Below are 22636 nucleotides of genomic sequence, written 5' to 3'. Positions count from 1 at the left end.
AAACAACTCCCCCCAAAAATGAAACCCATAATACCCCTTTTGAAACAGCAACAGACTCAGGGCCATTTGATGCATATACAAGAAAACTGAATTAACGTACATTGTACATGCTGCTTTCCTTCCTTTCTGTTTAAACGCACCATTTTTCTTAATCCTCTATCTTCCCTTCTTTCATCTGCACTGGCAATTTGCTAAAGATCCTGTTTAGACCTTTGTTGTTTTACTATGGAACAGGCTATCAATACCATCTGTTGATAACAGGACACAGGGGCTGGAAGTATTTTGTTTTAGTATTTTTGATGTTCAAGTTGAGCCTCATTGGCTCCTAGCAAACAAAGATCTGGATGTTGGCTTCACATCTTGTGTATACAAAGTCCAGAAACCTATCAGGAGAAAATGTGACTGCTTCTCTCAAGATCACAGCTGGTGGAGAGATTTCTTAGGACCTCACAACTTCATGCTAGATCCAAATAACTCTTTCAAACATAATGGTGGGTAATAGTCAGTGGGTAGTGTTAAGGGAGCCAAACAGTACTTCGACCAAACATTGCTATGTGTAAAATTACATATGGGAGGTGGTGGTCGTGGTGTTTTCTAACTACATACACAGAAATTGTAAGATCTGAGCTGACCATTACCAAATCTTAATGTTATAGTCACGAGGTCCACAAAACCATCATCTCAATATTCAATAGTTAAAAGAACAATCAAGTGTTAGGAACTAGTAGTTCCTAGGAGGGAAACAGCAGACAAAACCAAGAACACTATCCTGCCAACATCTAAATCTGTGGTTTAACCACAGCCTGAATATTCTGGTCTCCTTGTCTCAAGAAAGGATACGACAGAATTCTGCTAGGGTACGGGGGTGAGAAAAATCAGGGAAGTCTTTATCAAAAAGTACAAATCAGCTCCCAGGTAAGAAGCAACAGTGTAGGCTGTCCCTCTTCAGTTTGGAAAAGAAGTAACTCAGGGAAGTAAGACAAAGATCTACAAAATCATGCACAGCAGAAAAAGTGAAGTAGGAATTGAAAGTTCACTGGGAATCATCTCTTGAGTTTAGCACACACACCACTTCTGGGCACACCTCTGCAGCCATGCAGATGCTGGCATCAGTAGTGCCTCTGGGTCTCTGCCAGTCCTCCTGCAAGAGCCCACTTAGAGCATTATGGCAAGAAGCAGCTGTGCTTGAAACTTCTGATAGGAAGCAAATCTCGAACGCCAGCCACAAAAACACTCTCAAACCTAATTGTTAATCTAAGATACAGTAAAACATGCACCAGAAAGCACTGAGGTTTAAGACAGTAAACACTTCCATGTTTGTTCATTCATTTGTTTTATATGCTGCTTAATACTTAGTGACTTGGGTCATGCTTTTTGTCTTGCATGAAAACAAAACAAAAAATAAACAGCTCATGATCCTCACACAGATGATTTCTTTCTTTTCAGCTTCTGTTGTAGTGTACAAATTCCTCTCCGCTGTAATTCTCTGGCAGAATACAGCAAGACTGGGATGTCCTGTACCTTGGCAGAGCAGCACGTGGAAGGAAGATGGGGGCCACCTCCATCTTTCTTAAGACAGGTCTCTTACAGTCTGGGGAAGAAAGCACAAAGCAGATTACATTTTACAGTAGTTCTCAGATTTTCCCATTTTCTTTGGTTTTACATAGCTCTGCCCTTCTAAGGCAGCCTGTCTGATGGAGCAGGATGGTAGGCAATCTCAGCCTGCTCCAGCCTCACTACAAACCACAAGCTCTGCTTCTGCAACTGAATTCCAACAACCCCACCATCTCTGAAGGGACAGACACACCTAACCAGGGGCCTGTGATTCTAGCAGCCCAAGCAAACTTTGCTATGAAGTTGGAGAGCTCTCCAGTACTCTGTTAATGCAGAATTTGGTCTCTCTACACTAAGTTTGACACTACCAGCATAGCACCAAAGGGCTTCACAAGAGGCAGAATCAGGGCAGAAGTATTTTCCATGTGTTTGGGGCTTTTTCATCAGTAACAGGCACAGCTCCATGTTCCTCTCCCACTGAACCATGCTCCACAGTTGGCGTCCATATAGACTTTTTGCCTTTTCAGTCAGGGGACATTAGCACAATCTTTCTGGAAGTTTACCTCATCCTTAAATGAATTTGTTTACTTTAGCCTGCTGTGGGGGGTCTGAGTCATAGAACTTCACATCTGCACCTGGCAGTTCTAAATGAATTTAAATGGATCTGATTTAAATTGATACTCAATGAGAAGAAGTTAATCATTAATGATACCCCTACATCTAAAACTGAACGTAGACTGATGGACTCCCTATCTCAATAAGCTTCTGCCATCAGCAGATGTAAGTGGGTGTAAATGCAAGTTAAAAGAGAAATGTAAATTATATGGTTTAGCTTATGTACCTACTGGTGCAAAACTGAAATGCTTTTCATGCTGCCTAGCCTGCTCTTTGGAGATGAATATGCTCATCCCTCATACAAAATGCACACTTGACAAGACGTATAATGGGGTCCTAAACACAAGACAGGATCAAATGAAAATACAGTCTCCTCTCTCCCTACTCCCACACATTAACAAACTTAAATCCTGAAGCCCTAGTTCCATAATCATGGAGCAAACATTTTCCTAATATCTTCCACTGTGACATGTGCTCTCAGTCACGGATAGGATAAACTTAGTGGGCTGAATGCCAAGCATATTCAGTGAGCTAAAAAATTAGCTCAGGCATAATCCCCAAAGGTGTCTAAACTGAAACAGTATGTATAAGGAATCAGGTTTTCTTAAGAGCGTTAAGAAAAAAAAAAAAAGCCACAGCAAATACATGCATGTTTGATTTTTATCTTGCTGCTTCTCTCAAATTGCAAAACTGCCGCAAACATTTAGGGTCTTCCCCTCACCAAGACATTTTATATTGAACTGAATATATTATAAATGAAATCCTGCTTCCTGCTTTTAGTCACATACCGATATGACAGTATTTCTGGAAAGAAACAGTCCCATCCGTCCCTTACATTAAATTGATTAATTGTTTTTCCATTTGTATTCTTTGTGATGTTCCTCCAAACACTCCACAAATTATCTAGCTCTTAGAAAGCCAGAAATTGTTTGGTCTTTCCCCTCCTCCGCCTTTAAACTTGAATGCAGCTTGAGAGACTTGAGATCTCACATTAGGTTTAACTGCTTCGCTGTAGACCTGCTGGCACCATTGACGAAAAGGGAGGGCTCCGACATACCGTGAAGATGCACTCATTTCAGTGGCCAACAAAGAGCCAAAGGTGACCCCTATTATTACTACCAGAGAGACTAGATTTACCATATTATTAATCATTGAAGTCTGGCTCAAAATTCAGGCTGGTTTGTACTTACTCCATGGGTCAGGAGCTTTACCAGAGCTCATTAACTGCATCGGGCTGCTCATTTACTCTTCCTGCAACAACCTTTTTCTTAATCCGTGAGGGGAAAAATGAAATACAGGTGATTTTGCTGTTTGAGGGGTATTTACTGCTTGATCTCAACAAATAGAAGCAGCAGGAGTATTTTGCTTGTCATGAGGACAGTAATTCTTCAAATCCCTCTAAAGAGATAATGAGTGGCAGTGTAATGCTTTTGATCTGTCATAATTATAAAATAAAAGAGAACGGATGCAAAGCTCATGTGCCATGGGAAGGTCACTCACTTTTAAATGTCTAGGATTCCCTCTGTGGCTAATCCCAGCATGTCCTGAATGCTATTCAGGCTATTTTTAGGCACAATAGTGGGTCCGTTAGACATCCTGTCCATATAAAATGAGTGCCTTACTGGTGAGCTTCTCCTGTAGGGCAGCTAATAAGTAGGTAGGAAAATGACGTCTCTGTACTTTTGACTTGCATGCTATTGCAAGGAAGGACAGCAGGAACGTCTCCTCTCTGGCGTCAAACAGTCCCCCTGCAGCATACATACAATTTAAATTATTACAAGGCAATGTTACAAGTATGAACCCTGGCACAAAATAAAGTAATTACATTTAATTAGGCAGCCAAAAAAGCGATGGCCTGAGACTCGCTGCCTTAGATGTAGCCTTTTGTTGACTTAACACAGGACAGGTAATGAATGAAACTTCAAAGTGTAAGCAACTAAATTGCTGCTTAATTAGTAAAGCCCTAGTTGAAAACACAACAAAACATAACAAGAAAATAAACAAACTTGATTTTCTTTTGTCAAAGCAATTCAGACAGTGATCCCATGTCTCACAGAAACACTGAAATGAAGGATTATTCTATTAAGAATGCATTTGTGCTCAGAAGCACAATGTTGTGTTTTGTTTTTGTTAATGCAGAGATCCTGAAAGGTGCTGGATCATCAGCCCTGGAACCTGACATTGCCCAAGAGGGGACTTGGTGCAAACGAGTCACTAGCACACAAATTTCACTTGCCTGCTAAGCATCAAGTACAGATATTTAATCCTTTGGGTATTCTGGTCTGCTGGTACACCCACACCAAGCAACCTAACACAGAGAAATAACTTTTGTAAGTCAGAAATGACGGAAAACATAGATAAAGAAAAGTAGGCATCATAACACTAGATTTTTCATGTACAAATCTCTCAGTTTTGCTTTTTCATATCCAGGATCACATATTTTGCCAGAGCTCATCTGTGGAAGCCTCTTATGCTTCCATAAACATCCTGCTGCTCTGTCATACAATTAAAAGTGGAAAAACAAAGCAGGTCTGAACAGCATAATGAGTTGCACTAGCCTGTAATCTCTGGGCCAGCATTTTATTTTGATTTCAATCAGAGATGAAAACAAGTTATTTGTTGTTCTCATCCCATTCCTCACATGCTTATATCAAACAATCTGGAATGAGACTAAGTCTCCACTCCCAAAAGGTGCTCAGGATGGGCTGGCAGGAGCCTCAGCAGCTGATGGAGCTTTTATTCCATGTCTGCTTACAACCATGTATTTGCCGGTTAGAGCAACTAGAAGGTAAAATAACATCTGTTAACAAGATTTCTGCCTTCCTCAGGTTTTCCCTCTCAGCCTTGTTCAGCTCAGTATATCCCACAGCAACGAATAACTGGCAAAGGTTTGTTAGGGGACTTTATACTACATCTCAAGACTGGCAGCTACTAGTTCTGGGTAGTAGCTCCATATCCAGGATTTACTAAACATCTTGCCACAGTTGCAATCCAGAGTTTTTGACTTTGTGGGGCAAAAGGACAGTCTCCCCTTCCCCAAACCACATGTCTCACAGTTTGTCTTCTTGCTGGAGATAAAACCATTCTGCAGGGGTAACGTAAAGATCAAAAACACACCTGATGGTCCTGTCTGGTGTTCAGCAAAAGGAGTGGCACCATTGTGTCTGCTCTACAAAAACATAAAGTCAGTATGTACAGGAAAAAAACAGTGTACATTCAGTAACCTTTTTCCCATCACTATGAGCAGCATAGCGGAGTACACAGGACTTACAGTTTTATCTATTAGAATACTCTTTTGTCAATAAAAGTGGCAGTTTGGAGATAATTCAAGTGCTTCACTCGAGTCAGTAGGATTTATCCTGTCCTATTAGTAGTCCTAATAGTCCTCTGCACTGCTCCTTTTAAGAACAGTGTCAGAAAAAAACCCAAGTGTAAAATAGAGAGAGGGGAAGAAAAGCAGCAATTCAACAGAATTTCGGCAAGTTCTGGAACAGATAAAGCAAGCATGAGAGCAACACTAAAAGCAAGCATGGGCCAGATGAAACTGGATTTAAATTAGATTCCTCATATCTTTCACCAACACATAGGAATGGCTCTTTAAGTGTTATTTGAAATTTTGTTTACCAGATACGATAAAAATGCAAATGAAGGGAGAATGCTGCTACAAACCTATGCTTGCTGAGGTGCATTTTGCTTAGAAAAAGAGATAAGCGACTGAAACAGTCTGGCCCTTTTCCTCAGAGGAACCCAGAGTCACCGTGCTAGCAACAGAAACACGTCTGCTTGGACCATGCACATCACAGTGCAGGCAGAGCTGCAACGTGTTAGAGATTAAGAAAAATTCAGAGAACGCAACAAAGAGTACTTCTGATGACTTGTGCTTTTTAGCACCTAGCCAGTGCAAAAACCTGTCTGTCTCAAGGAAGTCAGCATGTCACTACCTCGCTGCCTTCCCAATGGCATGCAGCTGTAGGCAGCTGGGTGACTGCATGTTCTGCAACATTTACAAATAATTATAGACCAGCTGCCTAGTTATACAATTCATTTGGTAAAAACAGAAAGAAATATTAATGGCAGCGTATCAGAAATCTTTACTAAAAGAAAACATAGTTGGATAAATCAGTCGATCTCTTTCAAATCCATTAACAGTCCTCTCTCAAATCTGTGTGTAAAGCTATATAGAAGCATTTCATATGTCTAATCGCTAAAAATTCACACATCCAAACCTGTGATGGCAAAACATAAAGGCTCACTGAATTTGTATCATGACATTTTTTCAGTCAAACACTGAAAGTATCAGATAGAAACCACTGCAAACAAGTGCTCGCTTCGCTCTTCCCTCTAACCCAGGTCAGTATCCGCTGCTGCTGGAATCAACCCTAAGAGGGACACCAGCATAACAGGAAAACTCAGCTGAGGGGAAGGGCATCTGGAGACAAAAAGAACATCATTACACAACTGCTTCTGGCACAACACACATTAAGTGACAATTTGAGGTCTCATGGATACACTCCTCCTGCCACAGGGTCATTCCTCCAGAACACTCTTCTTCCACCGGCAGAGCAATGTGCTAAGGCTTGCTTTGTGGCAGGATATCACGGACAATGCTCATTCTGTCCTGTCCACAGAGCTGCAGATAGAGGGCTTCTGGCCACTTACTGCACCCGGTCCAGCCTCGTCACTCTTCTAGGGAGTAGCTCTCCTCAGGCTACTGCTACATCAAAAAGTTTCTAACTGCACCCACTGTACATCCATCACCTTCCTTGACATAAGCCTTGTTTTACAAGACAATACTTTCTGGAGCTAAATACAAATGTCATTATTCTAGTTGTCCCCTAAGAGTCTTCCCATTTCCAGGCTGGTCTCCTTAAGACCTATAGAGCCTGAAGAGGTCCACGGTCTCACAGGGTAGTCATCATATCTGATTAGTGATACATACATCTGAAACCCTTTCAGAAGAGCCAGTCCAGAGCTTTTTCATGACCCTGATGAACTGAATTTTGCTGTCTCAGGAACACCCTCCTCCTGTTGTGGGAAGGGCAGCAGTAGAACAGAAGTTTGAGAGAGGACTGAAGAGGCGAAAACCCTTCCCTATGAGACTTCCCATGGGCCTAGTGCAGAGCCATCAGATGTCCTTCATATTAACAATTTTTCTTTTCTCTCAGCCAGCCACTGCAGTTGTGAGATCTTACCTGCTCAGAGGTATCTATCAGATTACAGGAAAGAGAGATTTAACTGCTCCTTGCTGAATAACCTAAAGAACTGTAATCCCAAGATAAAACCCAACAAAATTCCCCATTCTTATTTCCCAGTTTCTGCTTCCTCCTCTCCTCAGGGCATTTGTCATGCACAGTATCCTTACTTCTACAGAAGTCCATATAGTTCTGCACAATTCATGGCTCATTTTCTGAAAAACAATGATTTTACAGCTGTTTCCCTTTTCCTAACCTTTAGGCTGCTCATAATTTTCCACTTCTTGTCAAAGGTTTTTTGGCATTCTTCTCAACCTTCCATGCAGCTCTCAGTTTGGTGCTAGCCATATCAGCATCTTGACCTTCTTCTCCCCTCCCAGAGGGTGCCACTGCGTATTACTTATTGCCCATCAACCACCCTGGCCATGCTCACTTCCAGAGGTTTCTGCTAGCCTGCTGCCTCTAGAGGCTCACTCTTTGACAGCGTCCCACCATCAGCCTCTCTTCCTGGTAAACATAGAGCATGACAAAATGACCACATGTGCACAAAAGTCATCACAGAAACGCTGCATTTTCATGAATAGGATGTAGCACACAGAGGTTATTTGGGAGCAGAATCCTGCTCATCTACAAATCTTGACCTATTTATTTTTAAATCAAAGTCTATCTTCCTTTCGTAATACCACGTCTTTGGCTTAAAGAAAGCTATGACTTGTCAGAAAAATATTCTAATATAACCGAAGTCGTGGTTCCTGAAGGCCATCATAAACACAATTATTCTACATCACAGCAAGATATTTCATTCCCTGTCTCATAAATTTCATGATTGAGCAATTATATTTACGTTTGTACAAGCATTGAGCTGAGTATGAATGCATACTCCCAGCAGCTAAGCAGCAAAAGTTTCCACCTTACTGCTTACAGATATTTTGATGAAGGCTTCTAACCTGCTTTATTTTTTATGCTTTAACAGAGGTAATCATCTTGTTGGTTATTGTAAAGAAACATTAAGAACAACATGTTTGCTGTTAGCTATTCATAAAAGCATTAGAGGATGGGGGATAATGCTCATACTACTCTTTTATTGCCAGCATTATGAATGGGCATACATACAGATATAGTGTCTTCAGTAATGACACAGACACAGGGAGCAACTAGAGAGTAGTACTATTTTTGGTGTTTACTGAAAATGTCTGTGGGGAATCAAGTTCAATAAGCTTCTTACAAGTAGAAAATGGTACCGTCAGCAAGAGGTGGTTTCTGGACAGAGTACAGTCATTTCAGGATAACAACAAGAACAAGCTTTTGGTAATCATTAGTATCCTTGTACCTCTCTAAGGCTGAGCTTTGTCAGATGAAGAGAAGCATTTTTCATGTTAAAAAGTTGAGAGGTGGCCCTTCTTATTATGTCTTTATGAACATGAACAACATTGTACAATGTGGGAGATTGTAAGAAAAGTAGATTTGTTCAAAAACATCCATCAGCATCAGCTTTTGCATCTCTTTCAGGACCATAACTGCTTCCTCAAACAGTTTAGTTACCTGCCCTTCCCTTAGGAGGGCCAAGGTGGCAGTCATGTAAGACTCAAATCTGCAGACTCCACTCATCCTCCTTTGCTTTGCTCATACCTAAACTGCATGCAGGCTAGAGGACCACCTAGCTCCACATGCAGGCTGAACTTCCAACACAGCCTAACAATTGCAAACCAAAGGTAATATAGTAGTCACAATACAAACCAGGAAAAAGAGAAGAAAAAAAAAAAAAGAAAAAGAAGGAAAGAAAAAGAAATACAAGAAACAGAAGTTTGCATAGAAATTGTGTTTTCCTTCTGTGTGATAATTTTCATGGATTTAGGGTAGAAAGGAGGCCCTATTCTGAGAGTGAGCCTTAAATCCAGTAGCTTAATATTTCTGCAAAGCTTTGTGATCCTATATGCAGTTTTAATGAACAGACACACAATTATGTTAGGAGACCTTCAGTTGTTTGAAATTCACTGCTCAGGATTTCAGGGTGACATTAGGAAAATTGCTTTTCTCATATTCATTACAGTGTTATGAAATTGGTTTTGTCTTCTTCTACAAGCTTTTTGTGTGGGACAAAGAGGCTTGCAGCCAGGGAAGAGTTCAACTGTTTAACAGCAACACCAACTATAGCCTACCCTTAACGTACAGGCAAAAATTAATTCCTTTTGCAGCTGACAGCAAGTTTTACGCCAACCTTGTGCTTTGGAGAGGAGTGCCCCTCCTTGACCACCTCGAGAAGACATTCTGCCAACTGCAGCTACAGTGCCTGCCTCTTGAGTGCTAACACATCCATGGAGCTGAAGGCGGATCAGTGCTGTCACTGACAGGTCCGTGTCTAGGAAAGGGGGGAAAAAAATCTGTATGAAAGCTTTGCAGAAAAGTTACAATAAACTGTCACCTTTCTCTCCCCAATAATTCTTCTTCCTTTCTTTTTTTTTTTTTTCTTTTTTTCAAATTATTTCTTCTGTCTGAGCAGACCAGCTTAACTTTCAGCTAGGAAAGGTTATGTTCTACCACACAATTTCACTGTGTGTCAGTAAAGTCTACTTCAGAGTGCTGTGACCTTACCTTTCCTGAAAGGTAAAGAACCAGCTGAAACAAGTCCAAAAAGCCTCTCCTGTGGCATTTATCAGAGATAACAAGACTAAATCATTCTGGTGTACTTAGAGGTGGGATTGACAGAGGAGACACAAAATAACCGTCTTCAAACAGATAAAAAGCCACTGCAGGCCACAAGGAAATAAACTGTGGGGAAGGCAGCAGGTGTTCACACCTGAACTCTGGCTACACAGGCAGGAGGGGCTTCTGCAAGGCTGGCCCAGGCCATGTGCTCTCTGGCTGTGCCCTCAGCTGGCTCAGAATGGGGACACCTTGGATGTGCAAGCTCAGGGTGTTTGCACCCAGCTTCCTCCTCACAGGCTGCAAACAAGAGCCTCCAGTAGGTATATATAATAGTGGATACCTTTCACTCCACACTCGCTGATGTTTCAGTGGATTCATGCTACACATTTTCAAGACAACATATAAACTACCTTAAAAAAGTTTGATAATGAGAAAGGTGAACGTACAGAATAAAAGGTAACCCCAAATCACCCAGTTTTGTGTATGCGGTCATGCACATGCATTAGGAGGTGCTCTTGTGATACTTTGACAGTTTGATTTAGCTCTCCCCCTTCTGAATAATTCTACATATATATATAAAAAAAAAAGCGTACAGAGTTTCTTCCTGATGTACTGGGCCTCCTCTGTACGTTAGTAAAGCCAATGTTATGTGTGACATCGGAAGATGTTTCCAAAATGAATCCTCCGTTATGACCCTCCTCCCCAGTTCATCCTAATCCAGATTTCTGAGTGCGGGCCACCCTGCAAGGTATGGCTACTTGGAAAGCCAGAACAGAGGAGCAGATGTTTCCAGTGAATCAGTCCTGCTTCAAAGCCAGCCCAAAGGCATCTTAGCATAGGCCTGTACAAGCAGGAGGGAAGGATTAGCAGCTCACCCTACCCTCAGAGCAACTAGCTCATCTCTTCAACAGTAGGCTTATGCAGCAGCTTACCTCCCTACCCTTCTGCAATAAAGCCAGCTCTGAACCTACAGTCAAAGCCTCTGTTCTTTGCAAAGACGAAAATCAGAAGTGTACTTAACTCTGAAGTGCAGGAAAAGCCAGGTTTGCTAGGAAGGCACCAAGCAAAGGGATATAGCCTGTTGTGGATTTAAGAGCATGCAGACAGACATGCCAACATGACTTGTAACTACTGATTATTTCCTTATTCCAAGGCAGGCACGCAGAACATGCAGCAAGGTGCCTCTGTAGGGACAGTTTCAAACGGTGTTTTCCCAAGCTGCTTGTATCCTTGTATCACTTGAGGATCCTTCCATCTCAGCACACTGCACTTTTGGGAAGGAATACACTTGTGCTTGAATTTGACAGGTATTTACTGCTCTGACAGCACAACCAGGGTACTTATAATCCCTCCAGTTATAGTCTGCACCAATGTCAGAGTGTCTTTGTTGTCACTATGATATGGAGAAACAGATTTAGAGGCGGCTTTATAAATACTTCCTCGTTCAGGAAAAAGCCAGGGGAACTAAACAGGTATCAGGAAATATAACGTAAGATGATTATTTTCAAGGTTTTGCAAGGTGAAACAGTACAAACTGGTCCCTTTTAGAATAGGGTATTGCATCATTTAAGCACCAAATTAGAGCACTTCTCTAAAAGCAGAAAACTGTGTAATGTCTCAGAGAGGTACAGGAGAAAAGCAGGCAGTTAAGTGGAAAGCCAGACACCACAAACTTCTGTGCACTGCAGACAGGGTATGACAATCACTTAAATACAATCCACAATGTCAGAAGATACTGCAGGACATGAAGAAAAGGAGATTCTTCAAGCTACAAGATCCAGAATACCTCCTACTTTCCACTATAAAATCTATAGAGGGGCATCACTGTCTTCGCTTATTGAAGACAGGGAGCTCTTTGCTGTAAATCAGTACGTCCCTTTCTCATGCCATTTAATATTGGAATCAATTAAGTGGTAATTTCCTATCAATCATTACTGTGGATTATGTGGTTTCTTATAGCTTAAAAGACCAGATTCATTAAATTTTGAGTACATCATAGCTGCTGTTGCACACCTGACCTTCAGCTGTGAGCAAATACAGTTTGAAGTAATTAGCCTGAAACACACCTGGGACTCAACAACGGAAATGCAAAACAGTTTTTATTGACAAAGGTAAAGAGTGAGAAAGCATAGCTGAGCATTGGCTTAAAAACTTAGGACCAGACATTTTTTTCCTTGAAACATGTATTTTTATGACCACTTAATATTATTCTTTAGAGGCAGCTCAGCATTGCTGCAGCAACAGTGCAAATACATGAAATTCTCGTGGTATACCAAAGAAAAGGGAGCTTGCTTCATATTGACTATGATTAGCCAAGTGAGCAGTCTCCAGTGAGATAAGCCTTTACCAAGCTGCAACACTATTACCCTGAAGAACTTCCACAACCATCCATCAAACACAGAAGATGATCACTTGTGTCCAAGATCACTCTGACATCTACAGACAATCTGCCTCAGATGAACACAGGGGGTGTTAAAACTTGCAGAAACCAAAGCACATTGGCTGGCAGTCTTCTTGGCCATGTGTATTGGTCAGAAAGCAGTGACAACAAAAAAACAAAACATCTATGAACTTTTTCCCCTATATAGTCTGTGTTACAAAAGCTTCTGAAGTGTAGATTTTGCTTTTGCAAGCCAGCATTTTCTCACACACACTCACATTAAATATTCATTTTGATTTGCCTTACAGTAGTATAAAGAGCCATGAAAAGAAACATCAAAAACTAAAACCCTAAGGTCAAAATCCATCTTCTCCAGGCAGTATTTCCATACCTTGAGCCAGTATTCACTGAGCTATACAGTATTTATTGTGTACTGCTTCCATACATTTAAGTGCCCTTCACACTCAGCAGCTTTTAGCCAATCCTTTCCTCCTGCTCTCCTCATCAGACAAGGCTTTGCCTCCCAGATTAAATGCAGGTGTTCATGCCTCAATCAGTCATTTGGGCAACCAAGGTGATTCTCATTACTGTTAGTCCAGGCTAACAACTGCATCCTCTCAACCTTCGACTACAATATCTAATCAATACCTCTCGATCCAGACCAGGTTGGGAAAACACCAGGAAATCTCAACACCTCCTGCCTCTTGCCTTACGGGTTTGCACACAGGATCTGGAAGCTATGATGGTACTGCCATTAGTTTTAGCAACAAGCAGTTGTGCTATGCCATTTTTTTAGGCACTAACAGAAACTAAACATCCCTAGCCAACCCAGGCAGAGAGCTAGAGACCACAGGAGTGTGAAAAAACCATGAAAGGAACACAGAAATGCAACTGAGGTGATACTGGTCAGCAAGGTAAATTGCTTTGCAGCAGCTGCCAAACCACTTGTTTTGCTGTTTGCATATTACTTCAACAGTATTTATCATCTCTGCAAGCTTTACAGAAAAACCTCAATGTTCTTTTCCCAGACTTCATCTATTTTTCGTCTGTCTATCTCACTTATACACTTTGCCTCATACTCATACGTCAGGAATAATTTATGTGGGATCTTCATACATATCTTTGGACATTATGGCAACAAAGGCGCTATCCACAATCTTAGTGATTGATGCAGATAAATTTTAATAATTTCCTATACAGAAAAACTCACAGAAATCTTATCTGAGAAGTTACAGCACTGCAGGAAATACTGAAGTGACTACGCACAGCAGAAGCAGATTCAATATCTCATTTTTCTAGGACCATTAAATTTTAGGCATTTTTGCCTGAAATATTTGGAAAACCACATTAAAAATTCTTGGGCATACCAGGCTCCCCAGTGTCTGTTTGGAAATCCAACCATTTCAGCACACGAAAAATGGCATGTGGGGCAGAACAGAACAGAGCATCCTACACTGGAAGGGACCCACAAGAATCATTGAGTCCAACTTTTTATGTAAAAATCAGCTCCTGAAGGTCTAACTCCTGGAAATATAAAATCTACTTCAAATGCAAAAAAATGATTTTTTTCACTCACCTCTGTCCTCCTCCCAGATTGAGTCAGCAAGCACACGTGGCACTGTGACTTGCTTGCAAAAAAGTGTAGGCCTGTAAGGATAGACAAGGACCAAACCATGGTCCTGTAACAGCCCTGAAGACACAGCACAGAGCATTCACATGAAGTTTGCATGAACCTGGCACAGTATCTAAGAAAGATGTAGGTTCTAAGAACAGACCTGCAGTTTAGACAAGATCTGGTGAAAGATGTGTCATAGATTGCCAGGGCTGGTATAACACAGCAGTAGGTCAGCCCACCTTAATAACGAAACTTATTCAGAGCAGACTGCATTTCTGTCTTCATCACTGCACTGTAACTAACACAGAGACACTTCTTAAAGGCTGGTGTCTCAGTGTGATGTATCACTGAGCATTAAAGTGGTGATTTATACTCAGCTGGATCATCAAACCACAGAGCTTTACTATGGCAGCTGGTAAGTATAAACATACACACCTCTGGATCCTATTTCAACCACACAACCTTAAGTAGCTATCAAAACCTACAGTTCCTCTGACAAACAAGAAATAAACACCAGGCTGGAGATTTGTATATTATAATGGGTCATCAGGACCAGAAAAGGAGCTCATTCACCAGCAGAGGAGACCCGTTGCCACTGGTAACTGTTATTTGTATTTTACCTGCTGCAGCAGCTGCCTCCTTGGCTCACCGCTGCTCGGTGGAAAGCAAAACACCAGTGTTTGTAGCAAAACCACAAGGAATTTTTTTCTTCCTGTCACTATCTGGGTCAAGCACACAGTGAAGATGCTGCTGCTCTCTGAGCTCCTCTCCCTGCAGGTAGTGCTGGAGGGATGGCCACGCTGGGTCTAGGGAGGTCCTGGTGGCTCAGCACCCTGCCCACAGGGCAGAGAGTGACCAAGGAGCAAACAGCCAACCTCCGTACATCAACAGTGCAGCATCCACCAGGGTATTACTCCAGTGAAAAAAGTTCTGCCTCCTGACAAGCACAAGCTGTACAAACACACACGCAAAGCCTTGGTCATGCTCCTGTCAACTTTATCAGCTCTCCTGTATGCCAGGAATTGTCCAGAATTGCTTGGCTAAGGACTGGTTTCTGGCAGGATACGGCTTCCACGAGTCAAGTCCCCAGGTGCGTGTGGAAAGCACTGAGCTCCATCTTACATGTCTACAGCAACCAAAACACTTGGCTCTTTCCAATAGAGTGCTCCAACTTTTTTTTTGTGACAAAGTAAAACAGCTGAAGTGAAGCAAAGGGATGCTTTATCCATAGTTTCATTTTTCTGAGATCTCAGGGTTGTACAACCGACTAAGCCTAAGCAAAGAAAGCTTTACAGTTCCCCTGCTGATTCCTTGTTCAACCATTCTCACAAAACCCTGATGTGACTTCGACCGCGCTCCCCAAAATACCAGCTACTGAGCCCCAATTCAGGAAAATATCACTGCATCCTAAAGGCCCTCTACATTACAACTTCGCATGTCTCATACTGTCTCTTTTCAGCATCATGCCCAAGGAGCTTGACTTTACCCTTTGCTTTGCTTTGGACAACACTAGTTTAACTTTTAGGGGCAGTATTTCTATTCAGAAGCTGTCACAGACATCGCAGAACTAGCATATGAGCCACAACCAGTTTCTGGGACCTGATTTTTACATTCTTCACAGATTCAGGTATCTGAGCCGGTTGTATTTGCCTTATGTTTTTCAAGATTGCCTTAGACCAAAGCTTGTTTTCAAAAGAATGAGAAAGAAAGAAAACCAAACCTCTGGAGAGGAACACTGATTTGTCAGTCTTGTGAACAAACCCTGGAGCCCTATTTATCCTTCTTGCAGCAGGTCACCTTTACCTTGAGGGACCACTGACCTACATAATGTTTATGTAAGACTAATTAGGATGAAATTAAGAAAATGTATTGCATTTAAAATGGATCACATTTAAAAATAATTCAGTGGCAAAGCCAACACACAGAAAGAATTACTTTGCAAATAGGTTACTTTTGCTTTGTGCAGTAGCAACAAGACCACAGTCCATATTTTCTAACAGAAAACTAGAGTTCTCTTGTTTCGAGTAAATTAATGATAGGCTGCCTGGATGTTTGCTTGCTTGTTTGTTTTAATAAAACAGAAGCACCTTATTGACCCTTATTGGACATAAGGGTCAAGAGGCTGCTCAAGACCTCTGAGAATAGCTGTGAAGACCATCAAATCACACAGCTTCGTTGCTCCTCTCTCATAGCTGGTAAGCTGACTGCAGGCACCCAGTCTGACAAGATGTGAGACATTTTGTTGGGGCATGGCTGCAAGCATTGTATCAGATAAGTCTGTAACATCACTTCCTGGAAAAGGCTTGTTAAGAGCCATAATAACATGTACGATGTCCTAACCACATCCTGCTGTTAGGATTTTACAATGAGTACTGCTGTTGGAGACAAATGGACAAAATAAATTCCTGTCAGGAACATGACCTGAAAGAACCTTGGCATGTCTGCATTAGACAATGTAGTCAGGTACTAATGCCTGTATTTTATCAGACTGCTTGTTAAATTATTAACAGTGGTTATTTTCATACCGAGTATTTACATGAAAACTGACCAGTTATCTAAATGCGTTTTCAGATGATGATGTTTCATCTTGTACCATAAAGAATTTCAATCAAGTTTATTAACATTTCTATTTTTTTCTTGCCAGCTAGGACAGTTGGGATTTACTAATGTCTTAAATAATTTTGCAGTCTTAGCTTCCGATATTATTAAAGCTGGACTACACCAGTCAAAAAGTCTCACTGCCTTCTTTGAAAGGTAGTCTAACAGAATGCTACAGCAAATTACTTCATTGCAGAACTGACTGCCAAGATCAAATTTAACCTCACGATAAGTAAAGCAAACAATTCAAGTCAGGCAATATAATAGGTCTTCTTCTGGTATGTTTTCTTTCTTCCTGTGCTCTTTTGATGTGCTTCCTCTAAGAAAATGTAGTATTTCTGAAAATACTGTTTTCACAGATAATTTGTTAAAATGTTTCTGCAGGTTGTTTGCAAGTACAACATATTCTTCTATTAAGATGTCAAGGCAAATCCAACTATCACAATTCTAGGGTATCATTTGGTCCTTTACAAGTTCTTAAGTTTTATTTGTTTGATTGTTATAGGGGGGCTCCTAAGTTTTCCATTCTTCTTGCACTTCACATATGAAAGACAAGCAGCACACAGCAATATTTTGGACCTTCTTCTAAACAAGAGGTATGTGGCTAATTCACCAATAAGGCATAAACTTCTGCAAGTGGTGGACTCTATCAGGGAGTATAGCTATGGAACCAGGAATAATGGCTTTGAACAAATGGAGGGGATATTTAGATGAGATGTGACGTGAGGAAGAAATTCTTCACTCGGCGCACAAAGCACACATGGGAATTAGGGCTGAAGATGCACCTTGCTTCTGTTCTTTTCCGTAAAGAATAGAATGAAATTGCCTAAAAAACAGGGTTAAAAATAAACCCAGGGCACAGGATGGGAGGTGCAGGGCAGTCCCCGTGGCCGAGGGGCAGCCTTTCTCTCTGGCAAGCCAAATGGCCCGGGGGAGCCAGCTCCAGATAAGGGGCCCTCAGCCCCCCAACCCTCCTCCTTGTCCATGTGAGGGCATCTTCCAGGCCGCTCCCAACACAGCTGCCTTTGGCCACGCGTGGGCCACTCCATCACAGAGGCTTGCTGAGGTCACAGTGGCCACCACTGCCCCGCCTTTGCTGCGGGCCCTATAAAACAGGCCCCCTGCAGCTGGCCCAGCATTCGCTGAGCATCTGGGCCCTCTGACTGCCAGCTTGTGCGGCAGGAGGAAGACTAGAAGAGCAAGGCGAGCAGCAGGCCTCCTTGGTGTGCGAGGACAGCGATGCCGTCCGGTGAGGCACCAAGAAGGAATGCACCTGAGCAGAAGGAGATGTGTCGTGGGTGGAGGGATAGCACCGGCAGCACAAGAGACACCAGTGCCCAAGGGACCTCTGGCGCCCAGCCCACAGACACATACATGCGGTACCACTGGCACCGCAACGATGCGGGGAACAGTCCGGCCCCTCAAACACCCAGCAACAGGGGGCCTGGGCCTTACCATAGGAGCAACGGTGACGTGGGGCGAAGGCGGGAGCATCGGGCAGAGAGCCGCGGGGAGCAGAGGCGTGCCCATAGTCCTGAGCACAGTGCGGGACCCAGTAATGGCCGTAAACCAGAGGGCAGCGTCGGACCCATGTATGAAAATCAAGCCGACAGTGGTTTGGGACCGAGGCGTGGGACTGGATGACCCCCTGGTTCGGCATCCTGGCCTGAGAACATTCCGGACGGAAGGCATCCCGTTTGGGCAGTCCCGGGCAAGGACTGGCTTAGCCTTCTGCCCAACACTGTGGAGCCCATGGAGCTGGATCCACCAGATGTGGAGGAACGGGTGGAAGTGGATCCACCTCTGTCGGGACAGGCCTGGGACTACTGCGGCATGTCTTTGTGCTCTGCCATCCGAGAGCACCAACAGCATCGCAGGAGTGCCCGGCGAGCCCCCTACTCGTTGCTCAGGCTCCATCGCAAGCATTAGCTTGGAGCCACCAAACACCACGGACATCCCGCAGGCTTGCCTGCAAGATGTCCCGGCAATAAACAGCTCTTGCCGATTCTCAGGGGTTGTGTGAGTGCTTCTTTTTTTGGGGGGGAATGGGCTAAAGTTGCACCAGGGGAGGTTTAGGTTGGATATTAGGAATAACTTCTTTTCCAAAAGGGTTGTTAGGCATTGGAATGGGCTGCCCAGGGAAGTGGTTGAGTCACCATCTCTGGAGGTTTTGAAAAGATGTTTAGATGTAGAGCTTCGTGATATGGTTTAGTGGAGGATTTGTTAGTGTTAGGTCAGAGGTTGGACCAGGTGATCTTGGAGGTCTCTTCCAACCTAGGTGATTCTGTGATTCTGCGAAGTAAACATTGGTTGTTCATGTAACTTTTCAACCATGAGCAAACAGAACTCTAAGCCTAGAATAATCAAACTCAAACATATAAACCTACTCATCAGACAGGGAAAACACACGCACACAAAAACAACAGCAATAACAAACAAACAACCACAAACAAAAAAACCCACACAACTAATTTCAGTACTAGTATTGCCAGTTGAGTACTGATCAAATAGTTGAAGCCTTCCATGTCTCTGTCTGGTCTCTACAGCAACATGGTCAGACAAACCACTGTAGAAGCAATTCAGAAGTATGTGCACAAAACCCCCCAAAATGGGAGGCTTTTCCTCTCATTTTTTTGAAAATGAAAATCCTCTCAGTAGTACTGCACAGGAGAGCCTCGTGGCAGAGAAATTCTACAATGGAGCTCGGAATCACAAAAACTCATTAGGCAGCAATCCTTTAAAGCATACAGTATTATGTCTTGAACCCAGGTAACTCAAGAAAAATCATCCCTTGAAACTATAAAGACAGTGAAGAGATAAGATACTGGCTCAGACTAGTTTGCAGAGACAGCAGACTCAGTGACCGAGGTTCCTAATCTGTATGTAGAAAAATAAAAACAGAGTTGGAGTTTGGAGCCTTCCATCAGAGTATGTGAGATTGGCTTCAGTCATATGGTGCCCAGCATGGCAGCTGCTCCTGAGCCCTCCAGCTGACAAGCCGGTGCCACTAAGAGCCAGGAGCTTGACTTCCACTGTTACTTTCTGCCCTACATCTCAGTTTTGTGCTGCTTAAGACAGACTTCTGTACATCATTCCAATATCTCTGCAACCCTCAGCCACGTAGTACCTGCTCCCCAATTCATTATGCCACACTTCACTGGCATCCTAAATGCCCAATTTATTCAACTTAACCATTTGGACACCGCCAAAATTTTTTGAAACAGCTGCATCAGGGACTTCCACACACATACTAATTGCTGTTAACCCCATTGAGACTAGCTGCATTAATGAGACTTCACTTGCACAAGCGTATGTTCCAGCATCTGGCCACAAGAAAATCAATCAGCTGCCTACCAAGTTCTCTAGCAGAAAACAAAGACAGACTTCCAATGTCCAAACGAAACTGGTTTGTAAAAGAAATAGGCTACACGTTCATGCATTTGGTGCCAAGCCTACTCTATGTTCACCAGGTTTGCTATCTGTTACAAGGAATAGAGGAAACGGAGGTTTGGCTTTCCAACAAAGAAACATCCTTAGGGACCAAAAGAAAAAAAAGCATTTCCTGTCTGCCAGTTAAACTGAGAACACAGAGTTGATCCTGAGAAGTCTGTATCGTTTCTCAAAAAAAAAAAAAAAATTGATGCTGCTGTACTTACTCTTCCTTGAATTACATCTTTCTGTATTCAATTTCCATAGTTTCTGATTGTAGACAGCTCTGTTGAAATTACTGTAATTGAAAACAATACAAAAGGAAACACGGAAGAATTACTTGAAAGTGGTATTGTCAATCAAAGACACTTCAGCAGCTGTGAGTACCTCAGAGATGTTAGCAAGCCTCCTAGAACCCCTTGACTTGGGTGCATCAAGTCTGATTTTGTCTTAACAAGGGATCTACCCGAGACAAAGAGTAACTACAGCAAAGATATGAGCTGAACATTTCCTATAGCCAGTGGATTCCATGAAGTTGTTCCTTCCTCTTCATTGTCAGCAGAATGGAGATTCAGCATCTGCAGAATTAAAACCCAAGACCAAAACCTTGACTCCAGACCGGTCACTGACAAGACTGCTGTGATGTAAACAGACACCAACTTGTGCTGCCTCTCCTCCCTCTATTGCCCGATTCCTTTGCATTTAGTGGCAGTAGGATTTCTGGAGGGGTTCCAATGCCTGCTTCAGTAGGAAAAAGTGTGTTTTCAGCCCTGGCTTCAACAGAAGGGAGATGAGGCCCAAACTTTGATAGGCATCATAAATGTAGTTATGTAGAACTACAACAGCTGTGTAAAATTTTATTTTTTTTTTTTTGCTAGGCATATCCTGCATCATCCAGATTAATCAGGATGCATCACCTTTTCTGTGAATCACCATTCTGTGATTTTCCAAGTGATGCTTGGTCCATACACAGGTAGTAGAGCCCTTTTAAGCTTTCTGCCTTATGGATCCCAATAGATCCAAACTTCCTTCTGTTTTGTGTTTTTGTTAATGACTGACATTCTTCCAATTAAAGTGAAGGAATTAGATTTGGTTTTTAGACCTACCTGTATCAAGTAAAGCTGGGTTTCTGTAGGATATCTTTGTTAATATTCTTTACACAAAGTATACAAAAATCCATTTTGTATTCCAAGTGATAAATGCAAGCCAGACCCAGGCTGGCTGGGCAAACATTGGCAGAAACATGGCAAAACACAGAGTAGAATCTTACCCAAGCAGGCCACAGGAATTCATTTGGGACTGATTAAAAACCATTAAGACTGAAGTACAAGAATTAGTGAAAACCAAAGAAAGCAGAAGCCAGTGGTCAGCAGCTGTCTGGCAAGAGGTGAACAGGCTCCCTGTGTATGCTCTGCCTGGAAAGGCAGGACTGGAGGTTTCAAGCAAGGAAACAAATAGTAGGCTATCTGAGAGGATCCTGCAACTGCAGCCCCAATCTCACTGCTGTAGGTATGATAGTAGACCTGAGGTAATGGGCCGTATGTCCAAAATCAACAGTAATGACCCAGCAACACACTCACAACACAGTCCCATGTTTAAATCAGAATCAGTTCCACCATTCTTCAGCAATTACAGCTTTCCTAGTTAAAAACAACCAGTGCATTTGGCTGCCTGGTTGTAACCACTGGTCACACTGCAGTATATGTGGAAGGGTATTCATAAACAACGTGGAAAAGGGGCAAATGGTAGCTCATGAAATCTGATGACATTAAACTTAAGATAGTAAAAAAAAAACAAAAAACAAAAAACAAAAACCTTCAAGATAGTGAAAAGAAAGGCTGATTGCATAGAAGTATAGGAGAGGCTACATGACTGAGTAACACAGTGTTAAAATGATATATCACTGTAATATAAAGTGATGTGGAAAAACAAATCTAATTTCACAGACACAATGATGGGGAACATTCCTAAACATTTTGATTCAGGTGTGAGATTTTAGGATTACGCAGGATATAACATCGGCTCAATGCACAGTCAAAACAAACAAACAAAAAAACAAACAAACAAAAATCATTATGCTGCTGTCTAGATCCATGCTTTGTCCAGAATTCGGATACTTTGTGTAGCTCTAGCTCTTCTCACCCACTCTTCAAGAAGATAGGCTGATTCAGCAGAAAGTTCAAGGTGGGACATCAAGGATGGCCAGTGTTTTTGGAAGAGCCCATTCCTTTACACAAGGAATGACTGCATAAACTGGGACTTCCTAATCTAGAAAAAAATCATCCAGGACAGTAGCAGTCATCTATAAACTCACAAGTGGCAAGGAGACTGCATAGCGGCCAGCTACAGCCTGACTTCCAACACAAGACCTGGGGGTTACAATCAGGCAGCAGATTCAAGAACAAAGGGTTTTGTTTTGTTTTCATGCTCTGTTTATTTAAACCATGCAATTCATGAACTCAGGATATTATGATGTGAACAGTTCACACGTGGTCAAGGGGAAGATGCCCAAATTCATGGAAGAAAAGTTCACTGAGCAACTCGGCACTCAGAAACAATACGGGGCTTTGCAGGTTCCTTGAATTGAAAATAACCAGATGCTGGTAG

General features: G+C 42.4%; 1 protein-coding gene and 1 long non-coding RNA gene across 6 annotated transcripts in view; one reads left to right on the top strand and one right to left on the bottom strand.

Annotated features, from left to right (window-relative positions):
• Positions 1 to 9811, top strand: part of LOC310902159 — a 32351-nt gene extending 22540 nt beyond the window's left edge. Inside the window, exon 3 of the long non-coding RNA XR_014586529.1 lies at positions 9557 to 9811. This is a non-coding gene — a long non-coding RNA (uncharacterized lncRNA). The remainder of the gene's footprint in view (positions 1 to 9556) is intronic.
• The window catches only part of LOC310902158 (uncharacterized protein), a 34261-nt gene extending 19669 nt beyond the window's left edge, over positions 1 to 14592 (bottom strand). The window contains exons 1-4 of one of the 5 annotated variants that reach the window (XR_014586527.1): positions 5287 to 5340; positions 4406 to 4477; positions 3670 to 3917; positions 1522 to 1591 (exon numbers count right to left, since the gene is read on the bottom strand). Coding sequence is in view for 1 of the 5 variants with exons in the window: in XM_083843203.1 (XP_083699329.1) it covers positions 1522 to 1591; positions 5287 to 5338; positions 13964 to 14116 (275 nt within the window). In the remaining 4 variants the exon portion in view is untranslated. Of the gene's footprint in view, positions 1 to 1423; positions 1592 to 3669; positions 3918 to 4405; positions 4478 to 5286; positions 5341 to 12778; positions 12883 to 13963 lie in introns of those variants that run through there. The other 4 variants (XM_083843203.1, XR_014586524.1, XR_014586525.1 and 1 more) reach the window with 4 other exon arrangements.
• Between the last annotated feature and the right edge of the window lie 8044 nt (positions 14593 to 22636).

This window comes from Anser anser (genome assembly GCF_964211835.1).
Source record: "Anser anser genome assembly, chromosome: 7".
NCBI classification, from domain to species: domain Eukaryota; kingdom Metazoa; phylum Chordata; class Aves; order Anseriformes; family Anatidae; genus Anser; species Anser anser.
Note: the sequence above shows the minus strand (reverse complement) of the source record. Positions and strands in the feature narration are given on the sequence as shown.